At 43.1% G+C, this 25,193-nt stretch overlaps 2 protein-coding genes across 2 annotated transcripts in view; both read left to right on the plus strand.

The window, feature by feature from the left end:
* The first annotated feature begins 10,397 nt into the window (after positions 1 to 10,397).
* The window catches only part of LOC118564527 (C-type mannose receptor 2-like), a 36,194-nt gene continuing 21,398 nt past the window's right edge, over positions 10,398 to 25,193 (plus strand). The window contains exons 1-2 of the mRNA XM_036142894.1: positions 10,398 to 10,505; positions 17,288 to 17,504. Coding sequence (XP_035998787.1) covers positions 10,470 to 10,505; positions 17,288 to 17,504 — 253 coding nt within the window. The 5' untranslated portion in view covers positions 10,398 to 10,469. The remainder of the gene's footprint in view (positions 10,506 to 17,287; positions 17,505 to 25,193) is intronic.
* Positions 17,742 to 22,141, plus strand: LOC118564528 (C-type lection lectoxin-Enh3-like). The gene is made up of 3 exons (XM_036142901.1): positions 17,742 to 18,270; positions 20,362 to 20,462; positions 21,277 to 22,141. The coding sequence occupies exons 1-3, from the start codon at positions 17,925 to 17,927 to the stop codon at positions 21,385 to 21,387; spliced, it is 558 nt and encodes a 185-aa protein (XP_035998794.1). The 5' UTR covers positions 17,742 to 17,924; the 3' UTR covers positions 21,388 to 22,141.

The raw sequence follows: 25,193 nt of genomic DNA on the forward strand, positions 1-25,193 counted from the left end.
GATGAGCCAGCTAGCCAGCTTCTGCAGGGAAGCAGAAGGGGAGGCGGGGGACATGGAGTCTGAATGGACCATGTTCCGCGCCTCTATTGTTGAGGCGGCTAGTCGGAGCTGTGGCCGCAAGGTTGTCGGTGCATGTCGCGGCGGCAACCCTCGAAACCGCTGGTGGACACCAGCGGTGAGTGAAGCTGTCAAGCTGAAGAAGGAGTCCTACTGGGCTTTTTTGGCCTGTGGGACTCCGGAAGCAGCTGATGTGTACCAGCAGTCGAAGCGGCAGGCGGCTCGGCTGGTCGCCGAGGCAAAAACTCGGGCGTGGGAAGAGTTCGGAGAGGCCATGGAGAAAGACTTCCATACGGCTTCAAAGCGATTCTGGTCCACTATCCGGCGTTTCAGGAGGGGGAAGCAGTGCAGTACCAACACTGTTTACAGTGGGGGTGGTGTGCTGCTGACCTCGACTCAGGACGTCGTGTTTCGGTGGGCGCAATACTTCGAAGACCTCCTTAATCCCTCCAACACGTCTTCCATTGCGGAAGCAGAGCCTGAGGACTCTGGGTTGGGTTCTCCCATCTCTGGTGCTGAGGTTGCCGAGGTTGTTAAAAAGCTCCTCGGTGGCAAGGCCCCGTGGGTGGATGAGATTCACCCTGAGTACCTTAATGCTCTGGATGTTGTGGGGCTGTGTTGGTTAACGCGGCTCTGCAGCATAGCGTGGTCATCGGGGGCAGTTCCCCTGAATTGGCAGACTGGAGTGGTGGTCCCCCTATTTAAAAAGGGGGACCGGAGGGTGTGTTCCAACTACAGAGGAATCATACTCTTAAGCCTCCCTGGTAAGGTCTATTCAGGGGTTCTGGAAAGGAGGGTCCGTCGGATAGTCGAATCTCGGATTCAGGAAGAGCAGTGTGGTTTTCGTCCTGGCCGTGGAACACCGGACCAGCTCTATACCCTCAGCAGGATTCTGGAGGGGGCATGGGAGTTTCCCCAACCAGTCTACATGTGCTTTCTGGATCTGGAGAAGGCATTTGACCGTGTCCCCCGAGGGATCTTGTGGGGGGTACTCCGGGAGTATGGAATACCGGACCCTTTAATAAGGGCTGCCAGGTCTCTGTACGACCGGTGTCAGAGTCTGGTCCGCATTGCCGGCAGTAAGTCGGACTCGTTTCCGGTGAGAGTTGGACTCCGCCAAAGTTGCCCTTTGCCACCGATTCTGTTCAGAACTTTTATGGACAGAATTTCTAGGCGCAGCCAAGGTGTTGAGGGGATCCGTTTTGGTGGCCTTAGGATTGCGTCTCTGCTATTTGTGGATGACGTGGTCCTATTGGCTTCATCAGGGCTTGATCTACAGCTCTCACTGGAGTGGTTCGCAGCCGAGTGCGAAGAAGCCGGGATGAGAATCAGTGCCTCCAAATCCGAGACCATGGTCTTCAGCCAGAAAAGGGTAGAGTGCTTCTCCGGGTTGGGGAGGATGTGCTGCCCCTAGTGGAGGAGTTCAAGTATCTTGGGGTCTTGTTCACGAATGAGGGGAAGATGGAGAGGGAGATGGACAGGCTGATTGGTGCGGCGTCTGCTGTGAAGCGGGCGCTGTACCGATCTGTTGTGGTGAAGAGAGAGCTGAGCCAAAAGGCGAAGCTCTCGATTTACCGGTCGATCTACGTTCCTACCCTCATCTATGGTACCGGTCGATCTACATTCCTACGCTCTATAGTTTTCTCCGTAGTGTGTCTGGGCTCTCCCTTAGAGATAGGGTGAGGAGCTCAGTCATCCGTGGAGAAGTCAGCATAGAGCAGCTGCTCCTCCACGTCGAGAGGAGCCAGTGGAGGTGGCTTGTGCATTTGGTAAGGATGCCTCCTGGACGACTCCATATTGGGGTGTTCCGGGCACATCCCACCAGGAGGAGATCCTGGTGGATGTGCCCGGGGAAGACCCAGGACACGCTGGAGGGATGATGTTTCTCAGCTGGCCTGGGAACGCCTTGGGATTCACCTGGAGGAGCTGGCCCAAGTGGCTGGGGAGAGGGTTGTCTGGGCTTCCCTACTGAAGCTGCTACCCCCGTGACCCGAGCCTGGATAAGCGGAAGACAATGGCTGTATGGATGGGCAAGTTTGTTGATGTAAACTAACATTACAATAATGGGACTATATGTCAGAGTGCACATTATTCAAAAAGCTTATGCTCTAATATGGTTTGTTTCTTTTTTAGAAAATATGTTTTTTATTAGGTTTTGTTTGAGTTTATTGTACATAGTATAGTTGTAGTTGTAGTTTGTTATCCAGTGAGGATTTTGTTATCCAGTGAGCTGATGTTTGAGAGCAGGATGGATGGAAGCAACGTTCTGTGGGGGTTAGCCTTTAGCTGTAAGTCCTCTGCGACAGCCAAGCTTCCACCGCCGGTCACACTGCCTTCGCTTGCTTCTCCTCCAGCGTGTGCTGCTCGGTGAGTCCGCTGCGTCTTGAGGCTCTGGGACTAGTTACGAGTCCAAAAACACTAGATGACTGTAACTCCAGCAGGCGCTGGGGGTCAAGTACACATCCACCAGGTCGATGAATAGTTTGTAGCATGTTTGGCAGCATATTTTGTAGAAAATGCCACAAGTTGTCGGGAGCTGTACACAATCGCAGCCTCTCAGGGCAGTATTATTGGACTATTGTAATTCTTTACTATTAGGAAATCCACAAAATGCAGTTTGAAGCCTTCAGCTGATCCAAAATGCTGCAGCAAGAGTTCTCCAATTTTTGTAATGATCAGACATAGGACCCAGAACACAAGAAAGGCAAATCAGTGACACTTAAAGCTGTTTTATTTAAGAAGCTTGGCTACTCGCGGAACTTATCGTCTGCGTTTGGAACAGGAACCCCTTTGAGACCGAGCCTGAGACCGCTGAGAGTCGGGTAAAGCGGGTGGACTGGGACAAACTCTCTTAGCTTAAGATCTCCACAGACAGGTAGACGGACTGATAGGCAGGTTAACAGGACCAGAGGGGCTTTCCAAGATTGTTAGTCTGAGGACAATCCAATGTCAGAACCGGGCAGGCAGAGATCTAAAGAACAATCCAAAGGGAATTTCCAGAAACAAGGTTGAGGTCCAGTCCGGGTCCAAAACAGGCTGGGTTCAGAGAATGACTGGGGATCGACAAGCTCAGTACTAATGGACAGAGCGGGTCGGGCACACAAGCCGAATCCGACAGGGAATAGGCAGGTTCGGTATCAAAAACAGAACAGGTCAGATTACAGGCAGGCAGACAGAATGAGATTACTAGATTAATCACACAGGGATGGCTGGAGACACTCTGGCACTGATGGCTGGTTCAGAAGCTGGTTATATGGTGGTGGAAACAGGTGGAACCGATGAAAGCTGATTGCAGGTGGGGTGAAGCTGAGCAGGTGCACAACATAACTGATTACACCAGCATCAGTGCCGAGATCATTACAATTTTAGCTTCCCTTTGTCATGGTTTTAAGGTGTTTGGCCCACATGCAGACAGATTCGGACGCAAGGACAATTTTAAGATGTTTATTAAAGGCTCAACAAAGTCTAGCCCACAATGTGAGTGACAGGCACGAACGAGGAAAAGGCATATAATACAAAACGAAGAGCAAGGTCGGAACGTCAGGGGCTGCGGAGGAAAAAGTGACAGGATTACTAAAAGCCAAACCAGGGGAAACATTCAGATGCTGCAACGCTTACCACTATGGTGAGAGGACCTGTCCGGGGAGAATGAGTGTGGAAGGAGTTCTGTGGTCGTTAGCTTACTGATTGTGAGTGGCTGAGTGACGGGAGGGCTGGCAGTTGGATCCTGGCGGAGAGCTTGAGCAGCCCACAGCAGCAGAGGCGGAAAGGAGCAGCTGGAAGAACCAGGGTGAGTCCAGAAGTACCAGGGAATCCAGGAAGGTGAACCTTGTGCCCAGGGGGAGAGGGGGAGATCGCCAGAGCAGAATCTGAGCGGGCAGGGATTCAGGAGACTGGTCTTCAGAGCAGGGAGCCACACGGGTGAGTAAATCCAGAACACACAATGACCTGGAGGGGACAGGAGATAGGAAACAAAGTCAGATCCAAAAACAGGGGTTTCAAAAACTCACAGGGACTAAGGTCAGGAGACAGGATCTAGGCTTAGGCATACCACAATGAGGGTAACACTCTGGCATCTTCCAGCTGAGTGAGCACGCCTTTTAAACCAGAGCTGAGCAGCCCAGATGAGCCGCAGGTGCGGGCCACACCCACCCGTCAACTGCAGCCACCTGTGGAGCAGAGTTAGTGGAATCAAAGAATCCTGAGAATTCAAAACAAAGAATCCTGACACCCTTCATTGGCTTGGAGGAGTGAATGCTGACAACTTAAAGTGCAACTTAAAGTGCTTTAAATAAATGTAAGACATAAGAGGAAAGTATATTTCAAAAGAATAATAGTGACATGTCAAGATAAATTGGACAATAAACTTAATCTAATGAGGCCTCAGTTTACAACAGCAGTTTAATTCTAACTGTAACATTGAACGGCAAATTTAAACAAATACGGTTTTAACCTTGATTTAAAAGGAACTCAGGGTTTGAACACATCAACAGTCTTCTGGGAGTTTGTTCCAGATAAGTTGAGAATGAGAACTAAATGCTGCTTCTCCATGTTTGGTTGTGGTTTTACGTATGCAGAGTAAATTTGAGCCATTTGAGTGGTCTGGATGGTTGACACCCTAACAATTATGTGATTTATTTTGGTGATAAGCCTTTGAGCAATTTATTGACTGACAGAAGTATTTTAAAGTCTATTGGCATACATGGAGCCACTGTAAGGATGTTTTTATGTGTCTGGCTGGGAAGCATTAATAATTCCTTTGGTAATGCCAAAAGGAACCCAACTGATTTACTTTCACAAGTGCAGTTTTATTGCTCTTGCTGTACAACTCCACTTGATATGTATGCAAAAAACTCTTGTGCAGTCAGCAGAGGAGGATAACATCAGAGTGTAAGTTTAAAGCCACTGAAATGTAACACTTTTACAGGCCTCCAGGGGACTGCCCATCACAGCAGGGGGTGCCAACACTGCTATGTAGACTGTGGCTGTGGACCCTAGAGGAGAGAAGAGTTTTATACTTGAGAGACCAGCCAAGTGTACTAAAGGTTATTGATTTTTATTTAGCAAAGCATTCTTTGAAAAGGTTATTTCCTCGAATAATGTTTTGTCTAACTCAGATTTTTATTGTGGATGGGTTGAACACAGACCAAAGGTTGTTCTAAATTAGCTAAGCTTATTTGATCTCATTTCATATTCTTTAAGATGAACTTTGGTTCTCTAACTTAGATCTGCAGTCAACCAAGATTCACAGAATCCTGAGATCGGGGATATTTCACATGTTGGATTGTCTTGCCCCGATATCCTATGGTGTATGGTGTCCTCTGGAGATTAACGAGCAAGCAGCCTGTTGAATGTGACGTAAGCCAATTACAAAGCCAGGTGAGGGATTCGCCGAGAGGAAAAAATCCCCAACTTGTCTCCATTTCACAGTGCAGCAAGCGTAGAGCCCCCAGTCTCGTTGTCTCCACCTCTTTAACCGACATATTTTTCTTTTTGTTATGGTTTTTAGATATAGATTAAAACAATTTGGGGAATTTGCCGCAATGCTTCTCGAGGCCTTATCTACCCTTCACTAATCGATCCGTACCTCGAAAAACATAGTTTATCGCAAGTCCTTCCACAATTGCATCAACAATGGGCTTCATGGGCCCAATAACCACCTGACCACCAAACAGGAAACTGGCACTTAACAACAAAACAGCCAGCTTCCCTTTTATAGAAGCTCTGACTGTGGGAGAAAGTGCACACCCCTTTTGGTACAACCCATCAGATTAACTAAAGATAAACGGATGGATTAGATTTTCAAAATCCTGCTGAGACATCGGTCCTTTAATCCTAGAAATAAGAGGGCCGGCTTTGTAATTGCCATGCGTTTTAAGGTTCTGTTCTGACTCCATCAATACACTTAGATTTTGTGTCTGTTCAGTGTATACTAGCTGAAGTAACTGAAGATGTGTGCTAAACACAATTATTAATTTGTTTTATGTTTTTATTCAACTTCTTTATTAAGGAAGTTGTAACATCAGGGGCTTTAGCTCAGACTTGTCATTTCTCCTCTTACCTCTAAAGGAGACCTTTACAATCTTTATTTATGCATTTTTTCCACAGTTTATTCATCATGTGCAGTGTGGAAAAATCCACCCACCTCACCACCTCAAATCGGTATCCATCCATCCATCCATCCATTCTCTTCCACTTATCCGGGGTCGGGTCGCGGGGGTAGCAGCTTCAGTAGGGAGGCCCAGACGTCCCTCTCCCCGGCCACTTGGGCCAGCTCCTCAGGAGGAATCCCAAGGCGTTCCCAGGCCAGCCGGGAGGCATAGTCCCTCCAGCGTGTCCTGGGTCTTCCCCTGGGCCTCCTCCCGGTGGGACGTGCCCGGAACACCTCACCAGGGAGGCGTCCAGGAGGCATCCTGACCAGATGCCCGAGCCACCTCAACTGGTTCCTCTCGACGTGGAGGAGCAGCGGCTCTACTCTGAGTCCTCCCCGGATGACTGAGCTCCTCACCCTATCTCTAAGGGAGAGCCCAGACACACCACGGAGAAAACTCATTTCAGCCGCTTGTATCCGGGATCTCGTTCTTTCGGTCATGGCCCAAAGTTCGTGACCATAGGGGGCGAACCGCTCTAGTGAGAGCTGTAGATCACGTCCTGATGAAGCCAATAGGACCATGTCATCCGCAAATAGCAGAGACGCAATCCTAAGGCAACCAAAACGGATCCCCTCAACACCTTGGCTGCACCTAAAAAATCTGTCCATAAAAGTTATGAACGGAATCGGTGACAAAGGGCAACCTTGGCGGAGTCCAACTCTCACCGGAAACAAATCCGACTTACTGCCGACAATGCGGACCAGACTCTGACACCGGTCGTACAGAGACCTGACAGCCCTTATTAAAGGGCTCGGTACTCCATACTCCCGGAGCAACCCCCACAGGATCCCTCGGGGGACGCGGTCGAATGCCTTCTCTAGATCCACAAAGCACATGTAGACTGGTTGGGTAAACTCCCATGCCCCCTCCAGGATCCAGCTGAGGGTGTAGAGCTGATCCAGTGTTTCACGGCCAGGACGAAAGCCTGCTCCTCCTGAATCTGAGATTCGACTATCCGACGGACCCTCCTTTCCAGAACCCCTGAATAGACCTTACCAGGGAGGCTTAAGAGTGTGATTCCTCTGTAGTTGGAACACATCCTCCGGTCCCCCTTTTTAAATAAGGGGACCACCACCCCAGTCTGCCAATCTAGGGGAACTGCCCCCGATGTCCACTTAATGTTACAGAGGAGCAGAACATGGCCCTTTCAGACTGAATGTCCCCCGCCTCCCTCGGGACGTGTTTAAAGCTCTCCCGGGTGTGGGAGTTAAAGCTCCGTCTCACCGGGGACTGTGGTCAGGACTGTGCCATGCTGCCAGCTCTGCCCCCACCCCGACGCTCTCCCACCTGCTCTGGAGGCTTCTTGGTTCCTACAGCGCAGCACCTGCAGCTCTACAGCGCTCTCTAGTCCTCTCCAATCCTCCAGCTCCTGCACTCATTATTCACCTGCTCCAGCTCGGTAAAGACTCTGGTTCTCCTCATCCATACTCCACAAGCTCAAGAAAGAGCTCTGTGTGTGTGGATGTGTTCGGGTTCATCAGGACAACTCATGAGAAGTAAGAATTTCAAACTCAAAAAGGAGTTAGTCTCAAAAGAAATAAATAATGGCCGCTAAGTGATCATGATTTACTCATAAGACAATTAGCAGACGTTCACATGGAGCAATTCAATTCAATTAAATTTTATTTAAATAGCGCCAATTCATGAAACATGTCATCCCAAGGCACTTTACAAAGTCAAATTCAATCATATTATACAGATTGGGTCAGATTATACAGATTGGTCAAAGATTTCCTATATAAGGGAACCAGTTGATTGCTTCAAAGTCCCGGCAAGCAGCATTCACTCCTGGAGAAGCGTAGAGCTACAGGGAGAGTCGTCTGCATTGCCCATCACTTTGCAGCAATATCTCATACTGAGCAAGCATGAAGCTACAGCGGAAAGAAAAAATCCCCATTGTCGGGAAGGAAAAACCTTCAGCAGAACCGGGCTCAGTATGTCATCTGCTTTTTAGAGACTCTAGGAACCACCAGCAGACCTGCAGTCTGAGAGCGAAGTGCTCTGTTAGGAACATACGGGGTAATCAGAGCTCTGATATATGATGGAGCTTGATTATTAAGGGCTTTATACGTTAGAAGGAGAATTTTAAATTCTATTCTTGATTTAACAGGAAGCCAATGAAGGGAAGCTAAAATTGGAGAAATATGATCCCTCTTGTTGATTTTCATCAGAACTCTTGCTGCAGCATTTTGGATCAGCTGAAGACTTTGAACTGCATTTTGTGGACTTCCTGATAGTAAAGAATTACAATAGTCCAGCCTTGAAGTAACAAATGCATGGACTAGTTTTTCAGCATCACCCCTGGACAGAATGTTTCTAATTTTGGCGATATTCCTGAGGTGAAAAAAGGAAACTCTGGAAACCTGTTTAATATGGGATTTAAATGACATGCCTTGGTCAAAAATAACACCAAGATTTTTTAGTTTATTACCAGAGGCCAAGTTAATGCCATCCAGATTAAGTGATTGATTAAGAAGTTTATTTTTTGATGACTCTGATCCAAAGATTACAGAATTTAAATCTATTCTTTAAGTAATCTTTTAAATGCGTGGATTATACGTTATGGTTACAACGTCAACATTTATAGCGGCTTGAAAGAAAATCTGATTCTTTCATATAAAAGAGTAAGATGAAAATAGTTGTAATTCTTCAAAATATAGCAACATTGAATTATACAGCAAAAAATGACCTTATTGATCTTTTTGATTGAAAATGCATGTGTAAGCCCACAAAGTTGGGAGGTAGCAGAGTTAGCACATCCTTCCTGCTGTGTAAAATGCAAATAGCTTGTGTAAAGTTTTGCATCTTGAGGTTAAAAACAAGAAGCTGGATTTCTGCAGTCACAGATTATTAAAAGAGTCTGCATGATTCGTAATAAAACTGAATAGTCTAATAAAAATCTAATCTCTTTCCTTGGGAAAGCTACATTTATCAGTGTCTCATTGACACTGTGTATTATCTTAATTAAGAAACAATGTTTGTGACTCATCAATTCAATTCAATTCAATTCAATTTTATTTATATAGCGCCAAATCATGAAACATGTCATCTCAAGGCTCTTTACAAAGTCAAGTTCAATCATATTATACAGATTGGGTCAGATTATACAGATTGGTCAAAAATATCCTATATAAGGAAAATCAGAATGATTCACCTGGAGGAGATACAACAGGAGACATAAAATGTTATGGAAAAAGTAACATTTGCCTGAATTTGAAACTGTTAATTTACATGGTGTGGGAACATCAATAACAGCTTGAAGGAAATCCTATTCCTTTATATGTACAGGTTAAAGATGAAAATAGTTGTATTATTTCTAAATATAGCAACATTTAAATATAGAAAACAAAATGACTTAAGAGTAAGAATTTCAAACTGTCTCAAAACAAAAAATAATGGCCACAAGGTGATCATGAGTTATTCATAAGGCAATTAGCAGATGTTCATATGGAGCAGAATTGAAATCTATTCTTTAAGTAATAGTTTAAATGCGTGGATAATACGGTATGGTAAAAACGTCAACATTGATAAGGGTTTGAAAGAAAATCTGATTCTTTTATATAAAAAATAAGATGAAAATATTTGTAATACCTGAAATATAGCAACATTTAATTACTTTAAAGTTTAATGACAATTTAGAGTACAAAAAAAAACTGAAGACTAAAATCGAAAATGCATGTCACAAAGTTGGGAGGAGGCAGAGTTATGATGTCTAGAATTTCCTGATATGTAAAATGCAAATAGCTTGTCTAAGGTTTTGCATCTTGAGGTTAAAAACAAGAAGCTGGATTTCTGCAGTCAGATTTCTGCAGTCACAGATTATTGCAGTCATTAGAGACCAGTGAATGTGAAGAAATGGAGAACATTCTTTGGTATATCACTGCTGCATCAGGCAAGTGCATTAGTTTTTAATTTTAGATTTAGATTTTTTACATACCATATTTCCTGATTTTATTCTAAATTTTAAATTTACTATTATTGTAAATAATAGTAATTTTTTTTCTCTTCTTTATTATGTTAAATCAGGTTTACATAGTTTCATAGATTTTATTCCTGAAATGGAAAATTTTGCAGAAAGACATTTCAAATGATGTTCCCATCTCTGCTCGTGCAGTTCTGTGCACCGTCTCCTCTCTCTTTGGACGACAATACCATTTTATTGATGACCCAAAAAACTGGACTGAAGCTCAGAGGTACTGCAGAGAAAACTACACAGACCTGGTTACCATTGACCCAGATGTCAGGACCATCCTCAACAGAATGGCTGATCAGAGAAACATCCGCTCTTCAACACCTGTAAAGTCACTATTTCTCTCTGTTTCATTGAAGATAAGATCATGCTTATAAATGTTGTGGATTGTTTAACCCTCTTTTCTTTCTTGTTGATATTTTTGATATTTCTTTGCTATAATTCAGAACACTTCAACATTTATTTTACATAAACGTGTTATTTCATTGCTCAACGTTTTAGTTAACAAATCAAGACCAAGACACTATACCACCGAAAGCATCGGGTTGCTCGCTTTTTCACATTCTTCCAGAAACCGTGCCATGCAGATGACTTGGGGCAAACTGCAAATAGGGTTTCTTATTGTTTGCTTTTTCACTTATACCTTTTCAATCTCTGCAGCTCCTCCAGAGTTATCACTGGACTTTTGGTTGTTTATCTGAATAGTGCTAGACAACAACGACTGAACACATGTTTTTGTGTTGTTTTGCTCTTTCAGTCTGCATTCACGCATTGGAGCATTGTGCAGTGCAACTTGAAGGGCCCAGACCGTGACAGCCCTGTTACTGGTGTGTCTGTGAAGCTAATAACAGCTAGCGCTAGCTTACAGCTCTGTTGTCCAGGCGGGTTACAACTTTGTTGATGTACGTGAGCTTTATGTTGCTCTTAAACATCCGTGTCGTAGCACCGTTACGGTCACGGACTAATTTAGGTGTAATTTTGACATAACGGGCCTACACTGAAATTCGCAGGGGTAAACTTTGCTGGTTGGAGTTGCTAATCTACCCCATTCATCCGCCCAGGTGTGTTTCATGTTATTCAGCTGTTTGCGGATGCAGCTGTGTAATTTAATAAATCGGGCCATATTAAATGTCAGTTTATAGTCATGGATTTTGTGAAATAAATGTCTAAATAAATGCGTATAGTCCGGTGCGATTTATGTATGTGACTTATATGTTGCTTGATGACATGCTCTGATTGGAGAATATAATTACGTAGAAAGACGACCCGTTTTCTGACCTGAATATTTTTGAGCAAAGCAACAAACCTGACCACCCCTCAGCAGGTCCTTTGGTATTCATGTTTGACATTAACACGGTCTAATCAGTGCACAACAGATCATATTATAACCCCAAAACCTCAGAAAATTTTTATTTGTTGACATAGCCCCTTTAAGGGAAAATCTTGATCTTGATTTCACCCTTAGTTCAATATGTTGAAAATAGGGCTGGGCAACGATTAAAATATTTAATCGCAATTAATCGCCCTGATTAATCGCGATAAATCGCGATTAATCGCATTGTATTTACAAACTCCAAGAATTAATTCAAAAGTAGTGTAAAGAGCACTTTTATTTTAATGTTCTGCTGCCATATGAACAAAAGTGTTGTAACATTTGTAGCACTTATCAGTAACACATATTTAGTGTAAAGCTCAACTTAAACATGTAAAACAAAAAATAGCAATAATAATAAATTAAAGCTTATTGCCACTGACAGGGAATTCTCTTTATGGGGAAAAAATCTACCAAAAACAGGCAATTTCTGAGGTAACAGCAGGGAGCAGCATTACCATTTTATGTTCAATACCAAAGTTTAACTTGGCAGTGGTTACAACTAACTTGTTTCTGTCATATTCCATGCTGGAAGAACTTTAAACTGAAATGCTTGCTAACTCGATATGCTTGCGTTGCTTGCGTTTATTTGAGGTTAACACGCGGTTTTTTTGTTGTTGCTTTCTCGCGTGCATATAGTGAATGGCAGGGAAAAACAGGGAAAAACACATGGATACTTTGAAGCAAGAAGCGACTTCACCGACGGCGTCGATGCAGACCCCCCCGCTCCGCTCCGCACAAAACTTGTTCCGTTCACCAACTCACCGCCTCGCCTAAGCAAATTCCTGCGGGAAACACCGCCTTCCGCATGTCGGCTTAGTTTTTTTCCGGCTAGAACCTTTCTTCCTCTGAATCCGAGGCTTGGCTGACAGCGAGGTTATTGGCGCATTATCGCCACCTACTGTTCTGATTCAAACCCCTACACCGCAGCAACAGACCTTCACAAAATAAAAGCATGTGAGCAACATGCGTTAACGCACGTTAAAGAAAATATCGCCGTTAATAGTCTAATGAGTTAACGCGAAATTAACGCATTAACTTGCCCAGCCCTAGTTGAAAATCAACCTTTTCCCACATCAATTGTTTTCAACATCAAATTTTAAAAATTTCAGATATATTTACTGTCAGGATGCAGTTTTGCCTGCTGCACCCTGATCATTTTCCACCAGCTTCCTCCTCCCGCCCAGCTCTGTTTCCACTCACCTTAATCATCTACACCTGTTCACCCTCCAATTATCCTGGACTCTCTCCACCTGCAAGCTCAACTATAAAAGCTCACCTCAGTCAGCTCCTCACTGTCGGTCCTTCTTCAATCGTCTGATGCTCTCAGTCAGAGATACTCCCACGTCTGGCTGCCATAGTTTCTCCACGCCTGTGCTACGGGATCTCCTGCTACCCCAGTGCTCCAACCCCTGCGTTCTGCAGGCTCTCTCTCTGCTGCACTCCTGGTCTTACTGCAGCCCTGGTGTCCCGAGAACTCTCTCACCTGCTGTGAAAGCTTCCTGGTTCCAGCAGCACAGCACTCCAGCATCCTCTGGTCCTCCAGTCACCCTCAGTCCTCCAGCGTTCCTCGTCCATCTTCTCCACCCTGGTATAGACTCTGGTTCACCACCCTCCACATTCCTTCCTTCCTTCAATTAACTCTCTTAAACTAAACTCTGTGTGTGGTGTGAATTCAGGTTCATCAGGACAAAACCTGACATTTACTTAATGAAACAAAGAGGAAAAAAATAAATCCATCCTAATTTGTCTCTATATTCTCCTAACTTTAAGGAATGACATAAACACTGCTACAAAACATGAGTGTTTTCAGCCTCATGATAGGAAGTTGAAATTACTGTCATACAGGATGGGAGAGAATTAAATAATAAAGCTAGTTTTTCTTCTTGAACATATTATTTCACTTGGCTCTTCAGCAGTTTGTTGGCTCTCGGGTTCTGAAACAACACAAACAAGATATGCAGCTGTCAGCGGTTTTACAAGCATCACTTAAAACATGCAACATTATAGCAATTAAATACCTTTATAAGGATTTCTTGAAATCTTATGAATCAGATTATACTTTGCAGTGAGTTTTAGTTCTTAAAGTTGAACAAGCATTGTTGATTTGATGATTTTGTAAAAGGGTCCTGAAAAGCCACTCCCACAGTAACATCTGCATTTTCTAGCTGCTGACACCAGTTAATCTATAAAACCAGTAACGACACTCTCAGACTCGGCTTAGACTGGGTACCGCCGTAGACAGCAGCCCACAGTTGTGTTGTCCTGAACCACGAAGCAACTCTTTTAAGGTGGGAACGAAATCAAACCTGTCCTACTCAAAATGTTCAGGATCCTCATGAAACTTAAATAAACTAACGCAGCCTTTGTGGGGTTTTAAAAAAAGAAACCTGCAATACAAGGCGAAGGCATAGCCGTAACTTACTCTGAAAACTGAAAGCAGCTGTCTGCTAAAAGGCCGCTGTTCTTGAGGTCAATTAAATATAAATATTTAAGGATAAAATTATCCCTCGTTATAAATATCTGGCTCCTGACCCTGAACTAATAATCAATACACAGCCTCTCTCTGCTTGCACAGGTATGGGAGCAAGCAATGCCCACTTCGCTCTATACTGCTGCTGTGGCGGAGCAACTCCCCATCAATGTGATGTGGAGCAATGTGGGCTCATACCCAGTGGCATGGTGGACCGTATGTACATTGGGGGGCCGTGCCCGCCCATGGAGCAAGCCCTGCCCGCCCTGGACCGGAAGCTGTTTTCTTTTTTTTTAAAGCAGTTTTATTTTTTATTTTTTTACCTCGGAGTGGCCAACATTCAATTAGTACTATCTTTGATTTGTTAGTCATACAATTCAACCAATCAAATCAACGACAAGGCAACATGCTGGCCAATTACAGCTGGAGAGGGGCGGGTCGCTGGGTCAGACATTTATAGCCTTCAGGGACGCCACGTCTCGGCTGTGGTAACCGTCGGTGTCAGTAGTAAGGGATGGATATTCGGTCTGATTACCAAACAATTACAAGAAGAGACCACGAAGCAAAGGAGAGCGAGCTGGAAGCAGCGCTGTTAATTTCTGTCTGAAAAGTCACGCTAGGAGGGTTAGGTAGACAGCTAAGAGCACCAGGAGCAGAACCTAGCAGTAAAACTGCCAAACTGAAGAAACGGGTTGCTTGCGGGAAGTCTGCTTTGTTCTGATCCTTGTTCTCCGAGCTGTTGTAATTACAGAACCTCTTCTAGTCTGAATTTTTACTTCAGTGTTCAGCCTGACACCAGCGCTCATGTTTATCAGCGTGTAGCTTATGCTAGACGTTTGAGTCAAGACACAGCGCTACAGGTTGCTGTATCTCACTGTTAGTTTCCAGCCCAAACCCACCATAAAACCTGCCCAACCTAAAAGAAAAAGACAAGCCCAAATCTCAAACTCTCTCATGTTAAACGCATAGAACTATTAAACACATAAGAACATGTCATTCTGGCACGTGGGAAGCTCCTCTGACTTTCCCTGCTTAGCTCCAGACCCCTGCCACTAAAACCTTTAACAGCTTCCAGTGTGTGTAAATGAGAAAAAGCCTTGTTAAATCAGCAGATCTGATTTAGGTTTTTAAATACAGCACTCCCTTCTGTGTATAGAAAGCTGATGTGTCCTTTTTCTTTTCTTTTGTTTTATTCAGGCATTGTTTATGGGTTGCAAAGTAAAATGGTATTTCAGATTGACCCACTCTATTAATAGTGGTAATTTTTATTAAATCCATGGTAGTTTAACTTGCTTTTCCTCTGAGAAAATCTATTTTTTCTGCGCCCTTGGTCAAACAGTCGTCAGTTTATGTCACGTTCCTGCCCAGCTTCGCTCTTGTTATACTATCTCCTGAGCAGGAACGAAAAAGCGTGCCGGGTATAAAAAACACAACTGTAATCGAAATGCTCTCGAAGTGGACAGAACCAAGCAGAACCAGAACAAGCGGAACAAAGGGGCATTAGCACTGAAATAATGGTGGCACACTTGAAACATGATGAAATGATAGCCTAATCCAGCCAGGAGATGAAAACTCCTTGAGAACTTACATAAAAATAATGCTACGGACTCTGTTTATTTTTATATGTGATGAGAAAGCAGCTGTCCAACAGTCTTGTAATGTCGATGAAGGGTGTGCTTATTAAAAGACAAGCACTGTGAAACCCCTTATCAGAATCAGAATCAGAAATACTTTAATTATCCCAGAGGGATATACGGGTGTTGTTGTGAGTTTTTAGTTTTCTGCTGAATATTGTTGCTGCCTCCATTCATCAACTACTTAAAAATCAAATCGAAAACTGAATGTCCAGGGAACAACAGCTGCTGTGGCGCCGTCACACCAGCTGTTGTTAATCTAAACATTCACACAGGTGGAAGAATGGCAAATACAAAACTGACAGCAAATGGAGCCATATAGCTTAGATAAGCAGCACAGTGACAAGGAATATGTTCACACGTATGAAACTGTAAGAACTATACAAAATACACATATATCTTACAATTGTGTCTGGTTGCTAACATTTAATAAGAAGGTTAAAACCCTGCTTCAATCTGGGTTTTTTAACATGATGCTTGTAAAGTTTCTGCCTAAGAGAAACTTTACAAGACTGGCAAATATGGCCATGATCTGGCTACTGGCATCTTATGACACGATCACTAAAGCAGTAAATGAACAGAACAGTAGGTTGAACGAGCTGAGCTGTAGCAGACTGGCTTTAGTGGTTGAACTCAAAAGCGAGATGGGATAAAATCTGGACGTGAAACACGAAAAAGCCCAACTAATTTGGAATATTGGATCCATGGAGCCAGCGATGAAAAGTCTCTTAAAGCTGACGGAAAAGTTGGTTCAGCTTGTCCTCATAACAAATTGTGTATTTTAATCAGGCGTTCCCACTATCTAAAAACTCCCCTGGATGTTATGGCAAGATGGCCCTGAACTACTCCCCCCGCTCTCTCCTCCTCCACAGACACATGTGGATGCGTTAAGCTGGGGCGCGAGTGATGGACATACAAAACAACACACAATACTGACGCTCATTTATCTCATGAACTTACACACCTCTAGTCTCCAATGTTAACCTCTGCTTATATGTGTCTCATCATATTTGTGCTTTTCATGCTGAGGTTTTTGATATTTCAAACTGTGTCCTATTGATAGGATAAAGTTTAAAATATGTGTTTTTTCCTCCCCTTACTGTGCCTCTTATCTTTCCACAGAGTAATGGCAGCGCCCTGTGGGCACGGTGTAAGGCGGTGTCCTTGGCAGCATGGCCTCAGTAAATCGTCTCCCCCTAAAATGTTTGTGATGTATTTGGCGGTTGTACTGAAACAGTAATTTCCCTCTTGGATTATTAAAGTATTTCTGATTCTGATTCGGATGATAACCCAGAAAAGGTTTAAAACATTACCACAAAACTCGTAAAATCAACCAAACACTCAGTCATATAGAAACACATCTGATAAACCTAAATGCTTTCTAAATGTCTGGAAATGAGCATACTGTTAGATATGCATGCTTATAATGCTTTTACAGAGATGTAGAAACTCACAGTGAAACTGCCAGGAGACATTCAGCCATGTTTTGATGACAGCTATGTTATATGTCCTACAAAAACTAAAATGCAGACTTTACAAGTCTACATGGGAGCAGGTGATAATGCAAAGCAGCAGGAGGTTAAATATGATTAAACTAGTTCACTAGTAACTGTTAACTTTTTTCAACAGTTCTGGAATGGTTTGTACTTCACTGAGGTCAGCTGGAACTGGTCATTGGTAGATAAAGATTTTTACCAATATGATGAGTCAAACTTCATGAACTGGGACTCTGGACAGCCAAGCACCAACAAGGTGATGCCAGGATGTGTTGTGATGACCAGTTCTGGAATGTGGCGCCTGCACCATTGTGGCAATCCCTATAAACCGGTCTGCTCCAATGTGACGGGTAAGTATTTGGTTTACTTCTGTCTTTACTTTTTAGTTACTCTTATAATTATTCTGTTTAGTCCTATTAAATGTTTAACAATAGAACTCCTCTGCACTTTGTTAACACAACAGTTTAACCAGTCTGAAATGAGAGGTATGAATCTACTTTTGAAAAGGTTTTTAAAAGTAAAACCAATAAATCACAGAGATTGTAATTATGCTATTTTAAAACAAGTCTAAACTATAACCGGTGAACTTCAGCCAATCTCCTAAAAGTCTTTCGAATAACTAATTTTGATCTCACTAAGCAACTATCAGTAAACACAAAAATAAGAGATGAACTCTGCACAGAGATCAAACACTTACTTCCAAGTATAGTCCCATCTCTCTTTTAACGTTTTCAGGACAGCATGTTTCATTCGTCTATATCAACATTTTAATGACCTGGAAGGAGGCTCAGAGTTACTGCAGAGAGCACCTTACAGACCTGGCCATTCCCAGAAACCTGTCCGAGAACGAGAAGATAAGGGCACTGATCCCTGCAGGTTACAGTTGGATTGGTCTTTACAGAGATACCTGGAAGTGGTCGGATGGAGCCACGTATAGTTGGAATCCTTGGTTACCAGGTGAACCTGATGAAGTGGGGGAGAAATGCACAGCTACAGTATTTAATTATCTCCATCGTTACTATTCCAGTTATTACAATTCCTATGACTATACCACATACGATGGTTACTGGGGAGACTGGCCATGTGATTCAATGAAACCGTTCATCTGCCAACATGGTAAGTTATTATTCTGTATAACTTTACATACAAATGTAAATCATAACAGACAAAAAAACAATTAAAACTAAGAGTCCTGGTGCATCAAATTCTTTAAGAGATGTTTGTCTGTTTCTATTCCTGAAATAAAATTCAATCTAAGCGTGCTTAGATATTTGTATAATTTAACTTCTTAACACATTTATCCAACCCATTATAAATATGGTTTAACCAAATTACTATAATTTGAAAAAGTCTGGAAAAGTTTAACTAACCTCTCATTTTTAATGTGCTGAAAAAAAATCTGTATATAAGATTTCTTAGTAAAATAAAATTTCCTTCACTTGATAACCTGCTTCTGCAGCAGTGATCATGAAACCCTTTCCTAGTATTAGTTAGAAATACAGCTGCATGATATATCAAATTGCAATCAAGATCTGATATCAATAAAAAAAACAATTGCAAAGGACTGATTGAATCCAATATTTGGTAATAAATATTATATTTACAGTGCTCTGCATGTGTATTTTGGATGCTAATCTATCTGCCCTGTTGGATGAACTTTTACTTTGGTCAATGCCTACAAATGAACAATATTCTAGTCATTTTATTGCGAAAGCCAAAGGAATAAGGAGGGCATTGTGATGTTGAAGAGCAAGTAGAACACTGGAAAATATTTAAAACATATTATGGCTTGCATACACAAGTTAAATTAGGAAACAGGTAAGGAATGCTTTGTTTAGCCTCATCACAGAATTGAAACTATGCTAGAAATATAAAAATAAGGTTAAAGGTGGATGTTTTTTTCTGAGCACCTGAGCATTGGAGAGTTGATTCTTTCTAGGCATTTTGGGCCCGTTATTATGTAATATTGTGAGGTGTCCCCTACATTTTAGAATAAAAGTTCCATATTGGGGTTGTTTATGGTAGCAGCGTATCAGGGTATTGGAAGGAGCTAAGAAGCACCCCACAATATTTAGGCAAGCCGAGAAACATAGTCCCTCCAGCATGTCCTGGGTCTTTCCCTGGGCCTCCTCCCGGTGAAACGTGCCCAGAACACCTCACCAGGGAGGCGTCCAGGAGGCATCCTAGCCAGATGCCCGAGCCACCTCAACTGTAGGACTCCTTCTTCAGCTTGACGGCTTCCCTCACCGCTGTTCGAGGGTTGACGCTGCGACATGCACCGACAATGTTGCGGCCACAGCTTCGACTAGTCGCCTCAAAAATAGAGGCGTGGAACATGGTCCATTCAGACTCAATGTCCCCCGCCTCCCTCGAGACAAGTTTAAAGTTCTCCTGGAGGTGGGAGTTAAAGCTCCGTCTAGTGGGGGACTCTGCCAGACGTTCCCAGCAAACCCTCACAATACGTTTGGGCCTGCCAGGTCGGACCGGCTTCCTCCCCCACCTTCGGAGCCAACTCACCACCAGGTAGTGGTCGGTGGAGAGCTCCGCCACTCTCTTCACCCGAGTGTCCAAGACAGGCGACCGCAGATCAGATGAAACGACAACAAAGTCGATCATTGAACTACGGCCTAGGGTGTCCTGGTGCCAAGAGCACATATGGACACCCTTATGCTTGAACATGGTGTTTGTGATGGACAATCCATGACGAGCACAGAAGTCCAACAACAGAACACCACTCGAGTTCAGATCAGGTGGGCCATTCCTCCCAACTGTCCCACTGTCATTGCCCACTTGAGCGTTGGAGTCCCCCAGCAAAACGAGGGAGTCCCCAGGAGGGGCACTCTCCAGTACCCCCTTGAAGGACTCCAAAAAGGGTGGGTAATCTGAACTGCTGTTTGGAGCATCAGCACAAACAACAGTCAGAACCCATTCCCTCCCCCACACACACACACACACGAATGCGGAGGGAGGCCACCCTCTCGTTCACCGGGGTGAACCCCAACGTGCAGGCACCGAAATGAGGGGCTACAAGTATGCCTCTCACCAGGGAGGCGCGAGACTCCCTGGTGAGAGGCGCCCTGGTATCATAATTATGCATTTTGTTGATACTCTGCAGGCCTAGTCAAAAAGTAACATTTCAGGAGGTGACACTGACAACCATATGGGGGAAAGAGGGCTAATAAAATGCTGTGAATTTTTGTGTTAAAGACCCTGTGCCTTCCACAAAGCAAGTGGTAAAAGTGAAGCTGGTGGGAAACTCAACTCTGGATCTGAATGACCCTGCTGTCCTGGAAAACCTGCTGAAGGAGGTAAATTACATAAGGAAATCACGTCCAGGTTCATTTAAAAAAAACCTAGAATCTTTAGACTTTGTAGATTTTTTTGTATTTGAACTGAAATATCTTGTAGTAGTTTGTAGTCCAGCTGTTTTTAATATTTGCTTTTAGTTCCCATTTTCCCATATTTAATTTTGTTTAAATTTTTCTACATTTTATTCCAACATGCTTTTATTCTTTGTATATATATATTATGTTTTAATTGTGTAAAGCACTTTGCATTGTCTTTGTACTGAAATGTGCTATACAAATAAATATTCCTTACCTTGTCTTGCCTTTTGAATCTGGGCGGATGTAGAAGTGGCTTGTTGAAATCTTCAAATTAGCTGTGTCCCGATACCGATAATGGTATTGGGCCTGATACTAACATCAGGTACTCATACTTGTAAAAGCAACTAGATACTCTGAACAGTTTTTCTCCAGGGCTTGGCTACGCTGCAACTAAAAGGCTAGACACCACTCTATACCAGGTAGTGGTGCTCATACACCAAGAGGTTGTTTGCTGACCTTCCAAAAAAAGGAGAGAAGATAACTTTTAGTCGTTTTAGGTGGTCAATGATATTGTTAAGTCCTTTGCGATCTATAAGTACCAATTTATTAAGTAAAGTATCAGTACTTGGAATCGGGAAGTATCTAAACTGGAGTACTCGTACTTGTACTCGGTCTGGAAAAACTGGTATCGGGACACCCCTATAGATCTTCTGGCACATCTAGCTGGTTTTAAACAAATCCAGTAGAACCAGTGGTTTGCGCTTTAAACTCAGCATCAGCAAATTTTGTGTTCCAGCTCAAACAGAAGATGAAGGAGCAGGGCGTGGATACAGAAATCAAACTGAGCTGGAAGAAACAACAGGATGGAAACGTCTTCTACAAGGAGAAAAAGGAGGACCAAAAGTGACTCAAAGACATTTTGATGAGAATCTGTTTCAGTTATTTTTAGATTCTTTGAAGTCATATAAACACACGCTAAATGTAATGTCAAGGAAACAGCAAAATGTTTTGGTTTAGGGGTAAAAAATTGTTTTTCTTTTATTGCAGCTTTAGTCACATTTTGACTTACAACACATTGTGGACAAAAAATCATGTCAAAGGTTTTTCTGTTGCATCCCAGCAAGCAGTTGAAGATATTACTCAAAGTAGATCTAGTGTGTTTTGCTTTGTGTCTGAATTTTCAGTTGTTGTTTGATTTCTTTCTCAAGAATAAAGAATCTTTATTGTCACCATAGGATTGTTTGAGACACAGGTTTAGAATGCACACAGAAATCATAACACACATTGCTGGGGGAAGGTGAAGTTATGAGGTATGCAAAGTTATTCAAATTAACAGCTTTTCTTAGCACCCAGCTGTCTGTCTAGTGATTCTAAATAAACTTTAAAGCCTGTTTTCTCTTTAATCTTCTTTGCATAGTGCCAATATTCAAATGGTCATATTTTTTTTTTTTTTTACAAATTTTACTTTATTTCCTGAAATTTGACATCATTGTAAAATACACTCTTTTACTGCTTTACTCATGGTCTAATTGCAGCGTAGTTTTGACAACTTTCAGGTTGACGGGCCGTTGTGCTGAAATGTGCTGACGAGAACTTTCCTGGTAGGAGTTGGTGGCTTGTTATGCTAATTTACCCCGTTCAACCTGCCGGTATGTTGTGTTATTCAGCTGGTCGTGGATGCAGCTGTGTAAGTAAATACATTTCAGATTAAATGTCAGATTTTAATTTTGAATTGTATGAAATAAACGTATAAATAAACACAATTTATAGTTTGGTATGACTTTTATTTCAGAGGGATTTATAATCCCAAAAATACGGAACATCTTTTTCTCTGTGTGTGTCTTAAGTTGCTTTGAGAGGGACTGTGTTCTGTACCTGTGAGGAGAAAAAGGAGGGAAGCGAGGTCAGTTTTTATTGTGTCCTGTCTGTAAATGTGGCAATAAGAATTATTGTCTTAATGCCAAAAACAGCCCAACAGATTTTACTTTCACATGTAAAGCCACACTGTTTCGCCATAGTGCTCTGCTTGATTTATATATGCAAGAAGCTTTATTAAATTTTATGCAGGGACTATTTTATGTTCAATGGACACTGAAATGGGAAGGTAGAAGAGGAAAAAAAAGAAGAGAAACAGATGAGACAAAATGCTAAAAGGGAGAAAAGGTGAAAGAAAAAGAGGAGAGAAAAAGGGAGAGAGCAATATAACATCCTCTGAGTCTGTTTCTGCGCCTGCAAAGAGAGATATAAAAAGAACAGCAAAACCAGCCGATAAAGTATTACAGGTAAAAACAACCAACGCCTTGATACCATCAATGAAGAATATACAACATATAATATTATTTAATATGAAACGTACAAAGTGACAGCTTAAAATAATATTAGGGATTTTCTCTATAGAAGTCACTCCTGAATCCAAGCACCTTTAGGTGTTTGTGAGAACACAGGTGTGCATGTCAGGATTTTCCATAAGAAAAATGCTCAATAATGGCTGTGAGGAGCCAAAAACCCGCCCCCCAGATTATCCCAGATGCCCAAAGGGACCCTCAAACCAAAGGTAACCAAGAGGGGCCAACACAGGGAAAGTTTTCTCCCTTATCTGAGGGAAGAGCAGAAATTTAAACCATTCAGGTGCACAACACATGAATGGGGTCCCCCCCCCAAAAGCCACCAAAGCAAAGCCACAACAGCAAAGCCCCTGGGAGCTGCACGGACAAACCTGTGGGCCCTGTCGGCTGCCAGGTACGCTGCAACGGATCTAGACCAGGGACCTGAGGCCCAGGGGCACATCATCCTTTTGAGGGGCCCCAAACAGAGCCACAGGGGGCCAGGCCTGACAAAGCGAGCCGGCCACTGCATGGTAATCCAGCCCTGGACACCGAGGACCACCAACGCACCAGCGGGCCAAGGAGCCAGCCAAAGGAGGGGAGCAGGAAGGGAGGGATAGGCTCCTCACTTAATGGAGATCTGAGAGGGAGCAGTCCAAACCCAACCTGAAAAATAGACACACAGAAAGTGACGTACACTGTCACATTCAGACGTTGCCACCATGGTGCCCCTGCGAACATGTGATAACTCCCACAAAAAACGGGCACAGTCAGTGTCCGAAATTAACTTCCTGATTCACCGGCCAAGTTGGCCGGTAGATGTAAAAATAAACCGGCCAGCCATATTTGTTACCGGCCAAAATATTAGTCCTGACCAGACCTCAACTTTTATCAAAAGTTAAGAATGATATTATGTTAATTTTCGGGTGCGTGGTTGGGGGCGTGGCTGACTGGACCCTGGAAGAGAAATGTTTTTTTTCCTGACTTTGATACGAAAATATTGTAATTGATTATACACTAGAGATTATCATTATTCTATCCATGTTGGTCTCATTTTTGAATGAGGCAGATTTTGTTGAGGTTTCCATCTTCTTCCATGTTCACCAAACAGTCGAGAAAAGACAACAAGCTACCTCACATCACAGACAACCTCACCTGGTCTGTGAAAACCATGTCACTGGTGAAGAGGGCACAGAAGCACTTGTACTTCCTGCGGAGGATGAGGAGAGCCCACCTGCCCCCGCCCATCCTCACAACCTTCTACAGAAGCACCATAGAGAGCATTCTGACCAGCTGTCTGTCTGTGTGGTGTGGAGGCTGCAGTGCCTCCGACTGGAAGAATGTGAGGAAAGTGGTGAGGACAGCAGAAGGGATCACCGGGGCTCCTCTTCCCTCCATCAAGGACATTTCATCTCAGCGCTGTGTGTCCCGAGCCCATAACATCATCAGAGACCCCTCACACCCCAACAATGGACTGTTCTCCCTGCTGCCCTCTGGGAAGAGGTTCCGCAGCATCCGCTGCAGGTCCACCAGGTTCTGCAAAAGCTTTTTCCCTGCTGCCATCAGACTGTTAAACTGCTGAACCCTAAACTGGACTCTGCACCACACATGTACAGAACGGAACTTTATGGCCATTTCACATCATTATTTTGCACCGCCAATGTTGCTGAACTTTTATAATCAATTTAAATTTAAAAGTACACAACTGAACGTTTACTGCATTTCTGCACCATTATTATTTTTCACTGCTAACATTGAAACCTAATGCCATCAAACTAATGCCTTTTTGCACTATAAACATTCTTCTGCACACTTAAAAAACTGCTTTTCTCCTGCACCGTTACATTCTTATCACTGCTGCACTTTATATTGTGATAATATTTTTATGTTATTTTATTTCAATTTCAATCTCATTACATTGTCTGTAGACAACCAAATTTCGTTTTGTATGCACTCTGTACATACAAAATGACAACAAAGTTTGTCTAAGTATAAGTCTAATTTTTACCCAGTTACAAATATTTTTTTTAAAGAAAATAAAACTGTCGAGTGAAGAAAGTCTAATCCGTCAAAGCCCAGTGACTGAGTGACAACGTTGAATGTAAATGTTGAGTGTTAACTTAAGAAAAGCAACACAGAGCAAATCAATCTGACCCTGGAGACAAGCCCATTCCCTCTTTGCTGCACAGCAACTAAGCCTTTATATACAGCATGATGGTCTAACTCAGGTGTTCTTAATCAGTTTGCCTTCCTGCAACAGCTCAAACTTTTAACCAGCAGGGTCTTCACACCTGTCCACAGTAGTGTAGTGGTCTTGATGCTTAACTACCAGAGATTTGCTGTGAAAGTGTTAATCATTTGATATAATTTTTCTTATCTTGGCATGCCT

This window comes from Fundulus heteroclitus, chromosome 1 (genome assembly GCF_011125445.2).
Source record: "Fundulus heteroclitus isolate FHET01 chromosome 1, MU-UCD_Fhet_4.1, whole genome shotgun sequence".
In the NCBI taxonomy this organism is placed as follows: domain Eukaryota; kingdom Metazoa; phylum Chordata; class Actinopteri; order Cyprinodontiformes; family Fundulidae; genus Fundulus; species Fundulus heteroclitus.

Bases quoted from the DNA above. Each gene is read 5' to 3' on its own strand.
- LOC118564528 (XM_036142901.1), top strand. From the start codon at position 17,925: ATGACCTGGAAGGAGGCTCAGAGTTACTGCAGAGAGCACCTTACAGAC. The intron at 18,271-20,361 runs GTAAGTTATTAT...TTTGTGTTAAAG, and splicing joins ACCGTTCATCTGCCAACATG to ACCCTGTGCCTTCCACAAAG. The intron at 20,463-21,276 runs GTAAATTACATA...TTTGTGTTCCAG, and splicing joins TGGAAAACCTGCTGAAGGAG to CTCAAACAGAAGATGAAGGA.